Raw genomic sequence first — 18,630 nt, forward strand, 5'->3', positions numbered from 1 at the left:
TTATTTCAAGAAACTTTACAGTACTGACTGTTCATTGTCAACTGCTCCATTCTTCCCTTTTTATATTAAATTATCACATTAATTGTTTTTTGTCTAAATTAGATTTTAGCCCATTGGCGTTAGTGGGGAACCTTGTCTTTTATGCATTTCTATAGCACCAAGCACAGTTATATATATACATACATATATATATGTGTGTGTGTGTATATATATATATATAACATATATATATATATATATATATATATACACATGTGTAAATAGCATTTTAAATAACTACTTAAAGAGCTGTTAGAAAAATATGCATAGAGCAAGAAACAATACAGGAAGCATTACAAAAGCGTACATAAATATAGAAAGAAGTAAGTGCAGAAGAAACCTTTCCACAAACATACAATCAGCTACAAATATTATCTTTCATCATGGACTATGCTTTCTCTGTGCTTGCTTTCTACATTTATATAATCAAGTTTCATTGACACAAACACCTAGAAAAAAATAAATTTTGATCAGATACCTGAGCATTCATGAAAAATATCAGTTATATATATGAGAAATGTTGCAAATGTTTGTATTAGAGAGCCACAGTACCAAAACCGAAACACTTATTTCGGTATAGAAAAAAAAAATTACTCATCCTAGTCACAGTTAACCTACATAAGGTGAGGGGAGAATGGGTAGTTTGTGATATCATTTCTGAATGTGTCTGTCAAACTAAACTCTCTGTTTTATTTTGTGTGCCTTTTCATTTTGCACAGTACCCACTATTTTACTCTAAAGTCATTCAGGTGCTACTAAAAGCTATACTGAGGAAGAGTCTCTATGAAGCTTTATCTGGAGAGTAGGATAGCCAGGATGTACCTAAACTGTGCAACATGAGCAGTCAGCAGTGCATCTGCACTCCTTGTCCCTCCTTTGTGCAGCTTGATGGTTCTACTGGAATACACCACAGACCTATCTTTGCAAAATCCCCAAATTTTCATGCCCTTGGTCCCAAGTTTGCACACAAACCTAGTGAATTGACAAGGAAAAGACTGCGAAAGTCCTTCAGTAGGAACTGATTCCATCATGGGAGAAATTTATTCTACACGAGTAGTAATAAATTTTCTATTTATTTCTAGGGAAAACAGATGTCTAATATCTAATCTAGAAGTGCTGTATTTGCCCCAGCTAGCCTCCTGACTAAGAAGCGTGACTATTTAAGATACTCATTTGTGAAGAGACACCTTCTCCCTTGTAAAAGACTATGCGAAGTAGCCAGGACATCCTTTACCCTAGTGCTTGAACCAAACTCAAGTTTCATGGCTAATGTGATATTATAAGGAAGAGATACCATTGTCCGTTTTATAAAAAGATCCGTAACTGCAGTACTATGTAAGATAACAGTGTTTGGAATTAAAAAACTGTTTTGTTAACCTTCTTTTCTTTGCTCTTCTGAAACATTGTGCATGAAGCGTATACCTAGATCTTACTGTCAAGTAAATTCTAAAGGAAGCATGTCCAAAGCAGGTGGCAGCTTAGAAGGACTCATCCCTTATGGAATAAGGAGCTGCACTGTGAGATCCTATTGACCCAGAAAGATGTGTTTTTGAAGCCTTTCCACCCGCTCTTCTTGTTTCTGAAATTCATCTTATGAATCACAGTGGCAGTCTGCCCCTCTACAAGGAGCAGCTGCAGCAGTCTGGCGCAAAGGTTTACGAGAGCAGCTTCATCCACCCACCTCAAAAAAAAGCATCTGCATTCTGCTTGTGGGCAATTCTTCCAAAAGGTACTCTGTTTCACTCCCTCAGACAATATCAGCTTCTGGGATAAACGGGAAATAACAGACAGGATGGTACGCATTCCTGGAGTGGTAGGACTGTTATTGCCGTAATTAGTCTAAGAATGTCAAGATGACTATAAGTGTCTAAGAATGTGTGCAAATCAGGCTTTATAGGAAAGGTACTGATTTATTGGGAGAAAAATTGGCAACTTTGCAAGGACACTGTCCATTCACAAGGTTGGCAATGGATGAAACTAGAAGTTATAACGGCATTAATCAAGGGATGAAAACATTCTATTTGAAAAATGAAAAAAAACCCTAAAATAGAGTTCACAGTTAGATGAAGTCTATAGCGTTATCACTGTTGTAGTGTAAAAGTTGGTTAACTTAAAGTTAACCACTCAAATGTTTATCTAGGTAAATGTTCGGCCAGAATTTTTGTTTTTCAAGCTATGTTACTGTCTTTAAATTACTGGTAATCTTCAGCCTAACTAGTTTAAAGCTAAGTTCATCATGCTAACTTTTGCTGTGGTCATAGCAGTGGTGACAGGTAGCATGACAGTATGCTTGGAAAGATACAGATTAATTGTAGGGAAGATATTTCATTTACTAATATCTCAAAAGGCACTTTTCCAAAAACAAATTTAAAATCTGATTTATATTGTGATTGACCAGAACTTTACCCATAAACTATCTAGAATAACATTGTTTCAGCCCAGTTCATAGTGGATCAATCCTGGCCTGAATCCAACGGTTCTCTATCCTTTTGCTCTCCTTTCAAGAGACAGAATTATGTGGAGACACAGAAGTCTTCATAGGAAGCCTAAGCATTTTTCTTAATGTCCTCTTTCCTTAGCTTTACCTCTTGCAGTGGTGAATTCCACAAACTGAGAATCAACAGAGAATATGAACAGCCTCTTAAGAGGGAACTAAGAGAAAGAAAGTCATCTGTAGCCAGATTGACTAACTGAAGGAAAGCAGGATATGGGGGATGTGCTGTCAGGGGGGATCTCCCCAGCAAGAGAGTGATTCAAAGTCGTATAGAAGCCAGCTGCAAGTGTATCAAAATGTCAGACAGGATGGTAGAATCACTGGGGATTCAACAATCAAGACAAAAGCATAATTAAAATTAGCAAGTAAAGGTAAAATACTGTTAACATAGCTTCAGCTTTACTTCCATAATTAACCAACTAGCTGGACCTGACTAGATTATTCATTTTAGCTCAGGAGTGGCTCAACCTGATAAGAGGTAAGAAAGGGTCAAGCAGTACTTCAGATCCTCATTTCAACAAAAAAAGGCAAAAGAAGCTAAGGAGCGAGAGTAGATAATAGACAAAAAGTGATATAGAGAATTGGTATTGAACATGGCAAAAGAAAAATGATGGCAGATTATATGGATGAGGAAAGAAAGGCACAAAAAGCCTACCCAGGATTTAGATGAGGGTGTGATATGGCCAAGAAAAGAAGAGGAGATGAGAAAACACTGTAAACCTGGCAAACCCACTAATTAGCCCATGAGTGAAGAGATTAACAAGACAAAGACAGAAAGCATTCTGACTAAGGAAAATTTTAATCTTGATTTAGGTGGTGAAATAGATAAGGATGAAGACGGATTAAATTTTAGCTGAAGAGGATGATGACAATTGTACTTACGGGTCTCCCAGGTTAGGAATTTTTTTAACAAGGGAAGGATAAGGTTTAATTAAGCTTATAATACTGGCTTGTGTAGTTCCAAATGTTGACACTTACGAAATTGTCTCATTTTATGGCAAAAGTATCCATTTTAATGTCCTACCTCTCACCTCTGCTTTACTTTTCACATTAGCAAATTTGTCATGCTGACTATCTACAGCCTCTTAAGAGGTCTGTAAAAAGAATGACTATATGAAGAAGAGTGTGGCAAAAGTGAAGATTTGGACTGCCCTTCCACTGATCTTGCTCTCTGTTCCTGTCTTTACAATTTGCTTCTTCCTGGTGATGTGGAAGGAGCACAATAAATATGAAATTTGCTACAATCACCTAGGCAGCACTTTTTAACGTAGTGACAAAGCCAGATTTGATACACATTCCTTTACTTATTATTAATGTCAGTGAAACAGCCAGAGGATACACACTGATGTAACTAAGAGCATAATTTGTCCTACTGCATGCAAAATCAAAGCTTCAAGTAATACATACAGTGAAAAATCCATGCCTAGTAGACAAAGGATAGACTCCCAAATCGCCAAGCCTTTGTCTGTCTTCTCTTGTTAAACTGTAAAGAAGCTGTCTTCTACTATTTGATTTTTAAGGCATCTAATCCAAAGGAATCTTGCTGTCTGCTAGGATCCCTAGGTAGCAATGTAAATAAATAAATAGTGTACAGTGATGATCTGTATTGTCCTGTACTATGCTCTATGTCAGAGATTAATAAAGATAGTTCACTAAAACAGGTAGTCCCAACAGTCTACCAAGCCTGGGAGGTCTAACATAAATATTTTACTAAAAATTCAGGTATTCCTGGAACATATAACTTACTTGCCTTTCTATTTGGTAGTCATTAAGCAACAGTGATTTTAAACCAGCTAAAACTTATTTATTTAAATAGAGTTTACATTGTTTTTGAAGATCTTTTGTGTAACTRTGAAAGAACATTCTAAAACTATAATTTAATTTTTATGACTTCCAGATATGATGTAGATGAAGTGTCTGGCAGATAATAAAAGAGCTAAAAATGGAATTCTTTCCACTGGTCTCAGTGGACTGTAGCTAAAACTGGACAATATCTCTCCAACCATGTACAGGAAAATGAAGCAATTTTAGATCCAGAGCTATCTATCTATTCCTAAACCTGCTCACACTTCCCTTTATTAAGATTGCAGCATGAAACGCTGACTAGTTTACAAGGAAAAGCAAACAAATTAAAAAAAAATCAAGCAACACCGATTGCTGTCTCAATAACTTTTTTTAGAAAGAAGAAAAAAATCTACAAACATCAGACAAACAATGTAATTTCTTATGTAATTTATCATTTGTAAAGTCAACAAGAACAACAGAAGTTTTGCATTTGATGTAATTCAATTCCTCAGTCAGGATGCTAAAATGTCTGTTATCCATATTCTATCTAATAAAAAAGGCTTTTAAAATGCTAATTATGCATCTCATGAGATTATACCTTTCACAAAAGATAAAGACAATGACAACAACAAAATGTTTCTGTCCAGAAATGTAAACATCTAAATAAATAATACTTAAAAACAGACCAAAAATACATTATTAATATTTAATACTTCTTATGGTTCCATTTTGGTTTCTCAAACCATTCTATATATGTTAGAAAAATTAACCATGTAACATTTATGCTATTATTTTCACTTTATAGATGTTGCTATCAGATTTACTTAATGCAAGCAGTATATAGACCCATCACAGAGCAGTTCCCCTCAGAAATCTGCCTGAAACTTTCTGTTGGAATGACTTTTTAATGAGAAAAGGACAAGATTAATGTCAAAATTTGCTGTAAAAAACATAACTGTGTTTCAAACACCTTCCAGGCCACCTCAGGATATTATGATATGTTTGTGAGCTGACTAGTGTGGTTCACTTCAGTCATCAAAAAAATCAATAAAGGATATTTTGACATGATGAGATCCACTTGTTGGTCAGCTTAATTCAACATTAGCAGATGTCATACAATGTAAAAGAAATATTATAGAGCATGTAGGGATAAATCCCCAGATACAGCATTTCCAGGTATCAGTGATACAATGTGAACTAGGTAGGTAGAGGAACACCATTCTGTACTGATGATATATATCATACTGATAAATTGTGGAGAGCTGCAGAAAATTGGTTACATGACAAGAAGACAATTCCAGTGTATGACCCTAAAAGATACAACAGAGAAGGTTGTCTCCATGTTTACTTAATCCTGAGCACACTAGAAATACAGACAACTAAAAAGGCTCAAAGGAAGAACATCTCGTTTTGGAAATGAGTGAAAGCTGAGAGTTACTAAAGAGTCAGCGGTTTAATTCTGATGTTTTTCAGTAATATGCATTTCTGAATTTCTTTTGAGTCTTTGGAAATGTTCAGCTAACAAGAAAATCACAGTAATGCAAACAAGGATTATAACTGATCCCGTCTGGTCAAATTCAGACCCCTTGTAAGTAAATACTCTTTCCGTGTAATCAACATCGTGGTGCCCTGATGTAGAAATATAGCTTTTGAAATCTTGTGCTATTATTAAAGAAACAAAGAGAGAAGAGAAGTACAGGGCAGGCACGAGAAACAGACAAAAGAGAACATGCATAAATAGTCTTAAAACTGTGCAACTAAACTCTCTCTCTTTATTTCACAAGTTCCATGGGCCATGCAAGGGAAGAAAAGAAAAGTTAGGTAAATACGTTTTGTACGATTTTGCAGTGTGAGTAGTCATAACGTATCATTGTTTGCGCTCCTATAGAAAATACATAATCACAGCTTTATATCATTGCCCTAGCTGTCCCCAGCAAATATGAATTAGATATGGTTATGAACAAGCTAAAATTTTTTCTTGTAACTTTGAGCATTTTAAAGAACATTTTTAAAGTTCTACTGACCTCTGTAGACACTAAAAAAATAGCAGGAAATTCTCACATCTGGAAAAATGAACTTATTTACATGTATTTTGTTAGCAGTCAGTCCGTCAACTCTAGTTTTTAATGAAGCATTTTTTTCCTTTTGGCAGAACTATCTACTCGTATTAGAAGCATGCATAATTTCCAGAAGGTGTTCTTGCAGCTACCTGTAGCTGCTTCATGAATGACTGATCTACGTAGATGCCATAGGTAAAAGGAAAAATTATTTGAATTGTAAATTTCCGCTTGCAGACTACATAATCTCATTGCAGACTACTCTGGGCAGTATACTGAAGACTCTGGAGATATTTCTTTAGTTGGCATTTGAAACCGACACAAATAAATGAAAGAAGGCCAATAAACCTGTTAATCATAGCTACATGATATGTAGCTAGCCTAACAAAAGGATTAACAATGTACAGCTGCTGAAAAAAAAATAAAGACATATAAGGAAAGATTTTGCTGTAATATCCAGTATTCAGGATGGGTCACGTGAAGCAGAATTTTTCATCTCTTTTCAACTGCTTCAGGGAAACACATTCTCTCTTTCTGAAGCTGGTGAGATGGGACAGTTGCCTAGACACTGATGAAGAAAATGTGAATTTTGCTAGAAGAGATGAACTGAACAGGAGTCACRGCAAGGAGAGAGAGGAACCTGATGGACCACCGAACTTTGAGCTTGATGTTTGCCACCAGGATGCGGGACACCTGTCCCCGGCTGCCCTGCCGCGTGCCCAGGTCAAACYGCTCACTAGTTGGGAAGCAGGATGGAATGTAACAAATGCCATTCAGGTAACCCTTTACTTACCCTGTCATTATAATTAGCATTTAAAACACCCAGTCATCACTTAGCCTGCTTTATTTCACCATCATTTCACAATGTTCTAAAAGATTTCTAAGAATTTATTACTAAGGTAGCTCAACCTTTCTACATTTGACTAACACTCTGAAAAAATACTTCTAAAGGGAAAAAAGACAGAAAACGTTTCAAAAGTATTTAAACTAGGTAAAAATGAAAAGGTGATGATTTCATCTGTTTCAGAAGTGTAGAAATTATCTTTAATAGGTATATTTGAATTCAATGACAGAGAAGGCTCCTATAAATGTGAGATAAACATTTAATAAAAACAGCATAGTAAGAGCTAGACTGACATCAGATATGTATTTACTGACATGTTACACTAGATATGGATTGGAACATGAAGCACAGTAAGTGTAATAAAACTTTTCAAGTTTAAAGAAAGTAGTCCAATTGAACCATTTGGTCCTATCATTCCCTATGTGGGATTTGAGTACTCTTCTGAATCCTTAAATTTAGCATTAAATGTTTCAGATTCTCTTTATCACTTTTCATGATTCATTTCCTTACATAATTCTACCATTGCCACTAACTTTGTGTCTGACACAGTGAGAAGAAAGCAGTATCCAGAAACATGTATATTCACAGTTACTGTTATTAAATACTTTGTATAGTATTTCAATTATAGGAAAATAATCCTTCTAATGATACACAAATCTGTGATTATGCTGATGTACATTTGTTTGTGTATCCTGTTCATCTCTCAGTTCTCAAAGGAGGTAAAAAAGGGACATATTTGTATCCCTGCTGTATTTATTTCATGTTTGAGAAACATGAGCACCACCACAGGAAAGCCAATGCAGTAATATTAGGATATCATATTCACAATGTGTTAGCTGTGAATAAAAGTATATAATCTTAAAATACCCAAACTACATTCTAGTAACACACTGTATCTTCAGTTTCCCTCAGCAGTAGCACTTAATCAGGACAGAAGTCTGGGATGGAAGCCCATTGGGGTCTCTGTGAGTTTTGCCTTTGATTTCACTGAAGCTGAGATTTTATTTTGGAAGTCAGTTTTGTCAATATTTGCTGTATGACCTTTTGGCAGGTCACATTCTCTCTTACCCATTGTTTTCCTGACTGAAAAACAAAAGTAATAATGGCTCTGTAAACATCAAAACGCCTAAAAATTCCTGAATGTCTTTATATGTAAAATTTCTATTAATTATTAATTATATAGCTTCCTGTTCAAAAATAGACCTGTCACAGAGTGTGAAAATACTATCAAATATACAGCTGACTATTTAAAAATAAGACAAGTTTAACCCAAAGTACCCAATCAGATCAGTAGCTAGACTCTTAGCAAAAACTCTCAGCATTTTGAGTTTTGCATCCTGCTATTCAGTCTCATCTGATCAAATATTTTAGAAATCAGCATTAAAATAGCAGACAATAGGCTATAATTTCAGTGAATTTTGCTTCTAAGGTAGGCTGAGGATAGTAAAGTGAAAGAATTGTGGTTTACTTAATGGTGCAGTTGAAATGGTCTAACAGAAATGTTATGAAATTGTGTGCATATGTGTGCATATATATGAATATACGTGCATAGGTATGCATCCTTCCCAATACCTGAGCATTTGGGTTTGGGAAAGAGGGAGAGGCGAAGAGAAAGGGAAAGAAATACAAGAGAGGRGAAGAGAGGAAAGACTATTGAATGATCATAGTAAAAAGCAAGAGTTAGAAGAAATTTCTATGAATAGCTTTGACAAGAAAGAGTTATGAACAGAATGATTAAAGCAATTCATATGTTCTTGACTTGTGAAAACAATGTATGCTAAAATGAGAGTTGTTTTTGCCCTACCCAGTGTTTTGCATGGCAATTAGAGATAAATGTTTAATCAGAATTCTGAAGTGTTCTGAACAGTTATTCCAAAGAATACAATTAATCTACAAATGAAATTACTTCATAATCCAGAATTGCTTTAAGAACAGATAACTCTTTGGTCCCTGAAATTAAACACAAGGGTCTTTTCGAGTATTTTAAATGAAAATATTTTCAAACAAACAGGTAGACAGGCTTATTTTGTTTTCCGCTTCAAATGAAGAATGTCCAATTTTGATGACTATATTGTTTATATAAATGATTGTTTCAGGCATTCAAAGTTTCCAGGAAAACATGCCTCATATTCCAACACCATACATGCAAATGAAAACCTGTCTCCAGTTAATCCACCTTTAAGTAAGAGCAGAGCCTAAAAAGCTGAGTTAATTGAAAAGGGAAAATGAAAAGCATCATCTGGCAGAGTGATGCAAGTTGTATTTGTTTGTATCTAGCAGTAAAAGACTGGGGCAATAACTTGTACAGTAGTGCAATATAATAATTGTGCAATAACTTGTACAGTAGTGCTGGATAGAAAAGCTAGTGCAAGGCGGTGACTGCAAGGAAGAAAGTAGCTGAACTATAATGGCACAACATTTTGCGGCAGAGCCAAAGGAGGCTAAAATCTATTTATTTGCCAGCCACATGGAGGAGGTTTGAGRCAAATGGTAGGGAGAATGTTTGACTATGAAAGAGAAAGCTGAAGCAAGAAAAGCCTCTCAGTCTACAGCATCATGAAGGGATAGAGTATCACRAAAATGAAGAAAAACCAAGAAAGAGAAAAAGGAATAGGGAAAGCAAGCAGATCTGTTGGCAAGAGATGAAATAAAGTTCATCTCATCATATCTGTAATCTCACCATAGTAAGTCTAACTGCTCTCAGGTCTCAGGAGACAAACAAGATTCACGGTGCCAAAAACTCAGCCACTTTACCAGGCTGCTCTAAAGTGTTTTTAGAATTATGATGCTTTTATAATCTTTTGAATATAGTGTAATATAAATGAACAATATCAATGTGCATTCACCATGTGTTCATAGTTATACATACACTATGAATTCAGTGGACTTTCAATTTATATCAGCTGAAGATCTTTTCCTGTAGATTTGGTACAACATGATGTTGGWTCAAAACATTGTTTGATTCAACACATCTGATAACATAATGTACAGGAATCAATTTTATATTTTGTATCCAATTTACATTTTTTAATGTCTCTGGAGTATTAGTCCTACTCCCAGCCCCTTTTGCATAGATTCATATGGTGAAACAGTCTTTCTTTTTCTTCCTCATTAYATAACGGCAACATATCCTAACTATCTAGTTGTGCAAGTTCCTATGAGCCACCAGGTGCAAAGATGCTTCATGTCCTCCTTCAAATCCCAAATTAAAACTCTTTTTTTTCTCAATATTAAAAAAAAAACCCTTGACAACAGCTATTGGCAGCCTGAAACAATGGACTTCTAGGCTGAGCATCTTTGTCTCTCTTTCCTTTTTATCTCAGTTCTGTCTGTAGCCATCTTTTTCCTCCTGTCTTTTGCAGAGATCAGATTATACAAAGATTAGAAATACCTGTGGCAGAAGCCATTTCCTTTTCCGCAATCAAAATTACACGGTAGAATGCTTGTCTACTACTAATGCTATGAGGAATAACAGTAATGCAATTAGCATTATTTATAAAAATAAAAAATTGACAGTAATAAGTTAATAATGATTGTAGTAGTGAACATAAATATGCTTATTATATTTATATTCTGCATGTTGTACATTGTAGTTTTAAAAAGCCTCAACAGCTCAGAACTCACTGTTTCCATAAATAAAGGTATATATTTTCTTCATATATACYAACATAGATATATTTCCATGTTTGGTTCCATTCCAGCTCAACTTTATTTCTGTGACTCCATAGTATTCACCTGAGACTATAATAGTTCATATTTATTTTTTCTACCATGATTCATCTGAGTTTACCTGCTTTCATCTCCATAATAAAGACTACATCTTTAGAGTGCTTACTGAGTATCAACAGCTCCCAGAAACCTAAGTGGAAATCACAGCRACACGGAGAAGCAGAATTAGCAGGCATACCCCTAAAGATAGGCAGGTAAACATCTCTTTACAGAGCCTAAACACACCTCCCATTAAGCTTCAGTGACACAATACTTAAGCATTTTCTAAATATAAATAAGTGTCTGTTGGYGTGTTTAGAAAGCTAAATGTTTTTGCCATCAGGTCATTAGATATACCACAATACAAATCCTCTCATCCTTAACCTTAAATAATTTAGGCACATTTAACTAAATAATCTCTTAGATGTTAATTGCAGTACTTGATCTGAAGTATTTATTTTCTAGACTTGAGAGCAAGGGTCAATCCTGTACTAGGCCCAGAGCAGTAACTTGCTTGAATTATACATTGAAGCTAAATCATACCCTGAACTAAATTATAGATGTCTGGGGGAAACAGACAGCTGCATTTCTCATTAAAGGGTGGTACTGAGAATTAAAGAGAGATGCCAGATGCTGATATCTAACCCAGGAGCAGTGAGTAATTCAAGTTTCCAAATGAAGCTGGTCAAAAATGGACAGCACAAAGTAAAATKACAAGACTATAGGACTCTGTGGTGCACACAGGGATGCCAGTTAATTTGATTTTAGCTGAAATACACCTGGAGTGCTAGCCAAAGGTATGTTTCACTCACAGGTTTGCAATTACAGCCACAACCAGAAAGCCCCCAAAAGCTTAGAGCCTAATGAGAACCWTCTAAACGCAAATCTGTTTTTCCTTTGATCGACTGTCATCTTTATATAATACACAACATACGGTGTACATCAGGGAAAAAGACTCTGTAGCTAATGCTTGTACCCTGGCTGTCTCTTCAGATTTTTTTTTTTTGGGGGGGGGGGGGGGGGGGAATCTGGACATAGGTCACTACTTCATATAACCTTTTATTTCAGGTTAGACCCTGCAACAGATATCTTTACTTTCATGTACAACTGAATACAGCATGGAGAATGCTGCTCACAGAATATATATTCTCTCTATTCCCAATCCTACTTTTTATCACAAAAGCTTTTTATAAGAAACAGGTGATACTGCAASAATGCAATTATATTTACTTCACAGAAATTTGTTTATCTGACAGGTAAGCCCTGTGCAGTGGACCTCTCTTGAGTTAACTAACYGCCATTGCTATAAATCTCATTACAGAACACACTTTATCAATCAAATTTTCTCTTGGTCAACTGGAAACACTGAAAATGTTATGAAGCCAGGACCTCTACACATAGAGAGATTGTTCCTTGTTTCAGGAAGAAATATTTGTRTTATTCTGATAGGATTTAAGTTATTGCATTGAAGATTTTATATTTTATGTTATTTGTCACATCATGGAAGTGATGAACTGATGGAGGGAGAGTTGAATGGATTTACATCAACATATAATATTGTAACTATTATGGAAATGTAAGGAGTGGCAGATCAGTTTTCTATAGCTCCTCTGAGGCAGATTTGCCGACAAATAGGTCCTGTGGAATAACATAAACACTCCACAARCTGTTCCCTGGACCTACAGACAGTCCCCAACATATGGATAATTGGTTTAGAAAACACCATACTAGCTCCTTAAGCATCCTAGAAGCAAGTACATGGGCTACAGAAGTAATGGGTCAAAGTACTGCAATTCTTGCAATCTTCTAAATGTCAAAATGACCTACTAAAAAGCTCTGGAAGTTTAAGCAGTCCTTATATTATGTTAGCCTATACTATAGCCTAAAGCTGCATTTCCTAATGACTGGATTGCAAGAGGTTTACAAAAATCTCTTTCTCTTCCCTTCAGAAGTGACTCTATCCTATGCAGAAGTATCCACAGTAGTCTGCCTATACGTTATATATATAACTAATTTATGGCATTGGTATATAATAAGTGAATTATCACAGATTTCAAAAGAGGGAGAGACCTTCTAAACCATAATATTTGATAAACATGGAATTTGATTTACAAGCTTAGGTTTAGATTTGAATATCTTGATTACATTGACTGCAAGATAGATATATTTTTATATATTTATTCTTAACTTTATTTGAAATAAGGCAAACATTGAATCCTTTTGATAAAGTAGCCAGAAACAGTTTACTGTTTTTTTTTGTTTGTTTTATTTTTTGGGGTTTTTTTTGTTTTTAAAAAGAGTAACTCTGTTAGGAATCTTAGCTTATAACCTTAAGTTTCAAAAAGGTGTCTGACAATTGCTTTTTGAAGGTGTCAAATACCCATCACTTCCAGCAACTTTAGCTGAAACTTTTCCTGGATAGTACTTCTGAAAGCAGTACCTTTCAGTGYCTAAGTTTTAGGGCTACCCTATTATTTTCTTCCTAATTAACCTAGGACCAGTAACTAAGTCATTGCAATGTATAGTATACTTTTCCTGCTTTTCATGTTCAGTTTGTCACAGCCTGATCAGGAGAATCTTATGGAATTTGCAAATACTTGTGTTTCCTGTAAAGAGAAGCTTTTTATTGTTTGTTTGCATTTTGTGTAACTTTGAAATTCTTTTTGCCTGCAAAATCTATTAATATTATTCTTTCAGAGCAGTTACAGGTGTGAGGATATCGTCTTGCTACATAAAATAGCTTGTACTAATTTGTAGTTTTGTGCGTGTGAAAGGACAAATGWACTACCAAGTAACATTGACATTGCTGCAACTTACACTGTAACTACTACATCTCAGAGSAAAATGGTAGTTTTGCTACAGCTCAGTATGTATTTGAGGACAGAGAGGAAAAGCGCACAGACACAGCTAAGTACTTGAACTCCTTGATTTTCTACCACCTTTCCAACTCATTTGCCAATAAAAGCTGTGGATAAAACTCTTATGGTCCAAGGTAAAGCTACAGTTTTCTAAATTTGAACTGCTTGACCTTTGACCTTTGAATGCACATAGATGTTCTTTGAACRGGAATCTTTTAATTACGTTTTCAAAAGTCAAAGTTAGATTATGGCAACCTGCATTCCTACCTGAAGCAGCCTTTCGAGTCGTTGATTTACAGGGCAGGCTACTGCTTTCTGAGCTGAAAGAGGTGACCGTCCTCAGCACTGCTTCCTTGAGGGACATGCACAGGGAAGCTCTACCCTGCAGGGGCCCAGCGTTAAGGCTCTCCCACTTGCTCCCTCCTGCTCTTTTCCTCCTTTCCTCCTCCCTCCTACAGGCAGAGGGAGCTCCTGACAAGGCTGACGCTGTCAGAGCAAGGAATGGGTTTCTGCACCCTTGTGCTGGTTCAGTAGATGAGCTGGGAGAGACTAGCTGAGCTTTTCTCCTTGTAATGGTGCTTCCAGCCAGTATGAACCTTTGTTTTAACTGGAATGTTTTAGTCTCTTTGGCATGCTGCCAAATTTAGCTTTTCAGCAGACCACCCTCCCCCAGCAGGGCCATTAGTATTTTTACTGCTTTATATCTCAGCTTAAATAGTTCCATGAATGAAGTGAAAGTGCATCTCCACCGAGAGCTATAAACTCTGCCAGGCTTCAAAGGCCACCTACTAACAATGGTGTTACTACAGCTTAACAGACAACCTGCCAAGTGCCAGAGGTGTGATTCACATGAACATTTACATATATTTGCATAAAGCTTGTGTCAGTTTGTATTTCCCCCATGACATATTTAAAATAAATGGTACATGTGCATAACACTTCAAAAACCCAAACGTTGTGCCTTTTCCCAGGCCATTTCCCTCCTTTTCTTTCCTTACCTCTTTAGGAGGAGCTTCAAGCCATGGAGGAGACAGTCTGCTCTGAGGGAGTTAATGCCTACAAAAGCTTTTGCATTAATAGGTAGATAGCTATAAGCAAATACGCTCTATGCAACTCTATTTTGCATTTTAAATTGCAAGAATTATTCATAAGAAAAAGTATTAGGTATCTTAATACACAGGATCACTACCAGCTTCTTCTACCCTGCCATCCCTAACCATGCCCTCAAGGAATGGAGATGGTCTCTCCTGCATGTCTGCCTCCTGCCTTCCTTCCCGAGGTCATCACCTATGGCAGGCTCTGGGGGCTGCCAGAGACGCTGCTGATGCTGCATCCCTCACTGCCCACAAGAGCATGTAATGAAGGAAGCACTGCCAAAGATGGAGAATGTTTTCCTGGGACAGTTCAACTTARCAGCTTGTTCAGATTCCTGCCCCCTACAGTACCGGCCTGTCTCTTCAGCAATCGGTGGGTGCAGTTAAATAGAGCATCTACCTCCCATCCAGAGTCTGCCCAACCCAGTCCTTCTTGCTTTCTGTGAACATCTTTGTCCTTCCTGTCATTCAGACTGGTCATCTCATTTTGTCTTTCACTCAGACCTCTTTCTAAATCCTTATGTCCAGCTTCTGCTTATTTTTAGTGTACAGCCTCACCAATATACAGCCTGATTTATCAATCCACAAAGCTAAAATTCTTATCTGAGCTCTAATAATTTCCCATCTAAGTCACAGTCATACAGTCTTCGCTGGCCTTGGTAAGCTTGCCCCATGAGCACCCACCTGAAAAGCAGCTGCAGGTCCATATCCCATCTGTCAACTGTTTCTTCACAGCTCTTGACAGGCATCTCTTCATCCATCCTATCAAGTATAAGCTATCTATCTTCTCTTTGACAATCTGCCATTTACCTTTCTGCATATGCCGACTCTGATCCCTATTACAATTACCTTTGTCAAATTGCTAAATATTAAAACAAACATTCCCATGAACTTATAAGAAGATATTTATTTGCTGTCTCCTGAGCCTCTCATAAACACACTTGTGCTSCAAACTTCACAGTTATAATGTGTAATAAAACCACTACCTATTCTCTTGATTCACGGTTTCCAGTATTGACTCATGGTTTCCATGACTCCCTTGTTCATCTGTATGTGTTTCCTGTGATCTTATCCTTAGATTTTAAATGCTGTGGAGAAGAGACCATCTTTTTGTTCTCTACTTGCACAATGCCCTGCACAATGGGATTTTAATCAAGGACTGGCACTTCTAGGTGCTCCAATAATGAAAACAATTTTGAAAGTAAGCCTCAAAATGTTTTCTATTTTACAGAGACTCTTCACAAAACAATAAGATTGTTTAAATGTGGTCTGTGATAAATCAGTCTGATATTTGATTCAATTTCCCCTCTTTTTTTTTTGCTGCATAGGATGGATTCTTTTTGCTGTTGAAACCCATTGTAGGGGYTGAGTATGAGATAAAGCAGCAAGTTAATGCCATAAGAAGATCTTTAGAATATCCTGCCATTAAAATGGGCATCCCATCTTAACACTCCAGGCCGTCAAGCAACAGAACGACAGGMCTGTGATATCAAAAAAGGGTTGTGTTTTTGTAAAAGTTACACCCCTTGAAAAGGTAAATGTTACCAAACAGAGTCAAGCAACTGCCAGCTGCTTGAAAGCAGCCATCACTTTATTCCCCRGGAGACCCCAACGCACCAAGACTTGTTGCAGAACAAGGATCTCCAGCTCCCTCAGCTGAAGGGAAGAGCTGATATACTTTCCATCTACACTAAAACCAAATCAAATCTACCATGCTTTTCATCTCATCAATCCCTAAGAGCGCTTTTAACAAGCTGAATGAAAACAGATGGCATAATTTCTCCCTTTTTAATTCATGGCAAGTCACATGCTTTAAAAAACCACTATTATTAGGCAGCTTTGGATTTCTGTATCTGTTAGATATTATATCTGCTCACTTTATTGTTGTGATATTACACTTGACAGTTACTTTTCAAAACAAAGTCCAAATCACCTGTTATAATTATTTAGCAGACTTCACTAGCTGAAATATTGTGTGTACATTTGTGCCTCTCTACAGGATCTAGCACATAYCAATGACCATCTATCACTGATAGAAATATTCATCATCAAGAACCTTCTTGATGGTTCCGAAGTCTTCAAATTTGTGAGATATGTAACTTCAAAGAATTTATTTGCCTTAATAAACAGCATTTAGGCATATAACTCATTCCTCACAAGAGAGCAAGAAATCTTGCTGCCATAACATAGTGATAGACTGCAGGAAGTCAAACATTTTTCCAGAACAGAGTCCTTTCCTTTTTTATATAAAATCCCTTCACTGTAATTAGCACATTTTTAGCAGGAACTTAATTTTCTTATAACAGAGAAGGGTGACCCTTAGGATTCATCAAGGAATACAAATTAAGACAACCTTAATATGTACAGGTGTGTATGAAATCTTTTAATACTGAAATTGAAGGACATCTAAAATAATAAAATGCAGCAATAGAGTTAGTAATAGAAATAGTAATGTTTCTGTAGCAAACTTTCCAAATGATAATGCTTCTTCCACACAATCCATAGACAGTTAAGCTACAGTTTTCTTCAATGTGYGTAATTCGTGACAGCAGGAGATACACTGAAATGGCACAAGCTCTGTCTGAATGAGCAAATGGAGCTATTGGAGAAAATAAAAAGCCCTAAACACTGATTACACACAATACTGAAAAAAATAAATTGCACTCTAGTCTTAGCATAGTGAGCTATATAAAATGTTTTGCCCCTAAAGCTAAACAGAAGAAATCGACTTCCATTTCCATCTATTCTCTCTCTTCTCCCCACACACACCATGTTTCTTGGATTGAAATGTTTCTCTGTATTCTTGGCCAGTGGCACTAGTTTTGCCATATGTACAATACTGTGTTCACTAAATAGCTAACAAAAAAAAATAAATTTAATATTTACTTCTCAAAAATGTAAACATATGAGTCAAAGTGAGGAAACATTACTTCAGCTCATACATGCGTTCTCTGTTATCTGTTTCATTTTCTCTCAGACCATTTCTTGAATTGAGACAAATAACAGCACCAAGAGATTATGCTTTGTAAGTCCCTAGAGCAAGCATTTTCTGAGATTTTATGATATCAGTAGCAGAGGTAGTTTCARCCTTTGCTTTTACAGTACATGGGTATTTCCATTCATGACAGGTTTCTTCATTGCTTAGTTTTCCCCTCCAGAAGCATGTCTAGTTTAGACTTGTTCTTCCCTCATAAGTACAGGGTTGTGKGGTTTTTCGTTTTAAAAAACACTCAACTTTGATTATATCAAATTAAATCTGAGTATTTAAGAAGCTATGAATAATTCCCCTGAAGCGYGAAGAAAAGTAAATAAGGATAAAAGAAGTATATGATGGAAGAATGTTATTTTCTTTTTCTCTTGAAATGATTGTTAATTCCCTCATTTTACTGTCTATGCCATGTTTGTGAGCTGGCACTAAGGTCTATTCTATCTTGCTACATTTTAGAACAGTTCTCTTTGTCTGCCTGATACCTTCAACTCCAAATGACAGCTCCCCAGCCACTTTCCCTTAAGGGACTTAAAAATCTTCTGTGCCTTAATTGGGATCTGGAGTCTAAAATGAGTTCTCCACTCCTGCTCTTGTAGCTTTTGCTTTTGCCTGCTGACTTTTTTTTCACTTTTGCTGGGAAGCCAGCTGCTTTCAGTTCTTTTCCTTTTGTATTTTTTATTGTTGTCACCTCAAGTTAAAAATAAAATACCTGCACAAAACTGTAGGCTTCTCTCTGCTGCTTAGTTTGGATTTCAGAGACTC

The 18,630-nt window shown here is 36.3% G+C and overlaps 1 protein-coding gene across 1 annotated transcript in view; it reads left to right on the top strand.

The window, feature by feature from the left end:
• The first annotated feature begins 6,843 nt into the window (after window positions 1–6,843).
• The window catches only part of LOC146600983 (vesicular inhibitory amino acid transporter-like), a 42,912-nt gene continuing 31,125 nt past the window's right edge, over window positions 6,844–18,630 (top strand). The window contains exon 1 of the mRNA XM_085314383.1: window positions 6,844–7,152. Coding sequence (XP_085170509.1) covers window positions 6,844–7,152 — 309 coding nt within the window. The remainder of the gene's footprint in view (window positions 7,153–18,630) is intronic.

This window comes from Rhea americana, unplaced genomic scaffold (assembly GCF_003343005.1).
Source record: "Rhea americana isolate MKP2758 unplaced genomic scaffold, rheAme1 scaffold_110, whole genome shotgun sequence".
Taxonomy (NCBI): Eukaryota; Metazoa; Chordata; class Aves; order Rheiformes; family Rheidae; genus Rhea; species Rhea americana.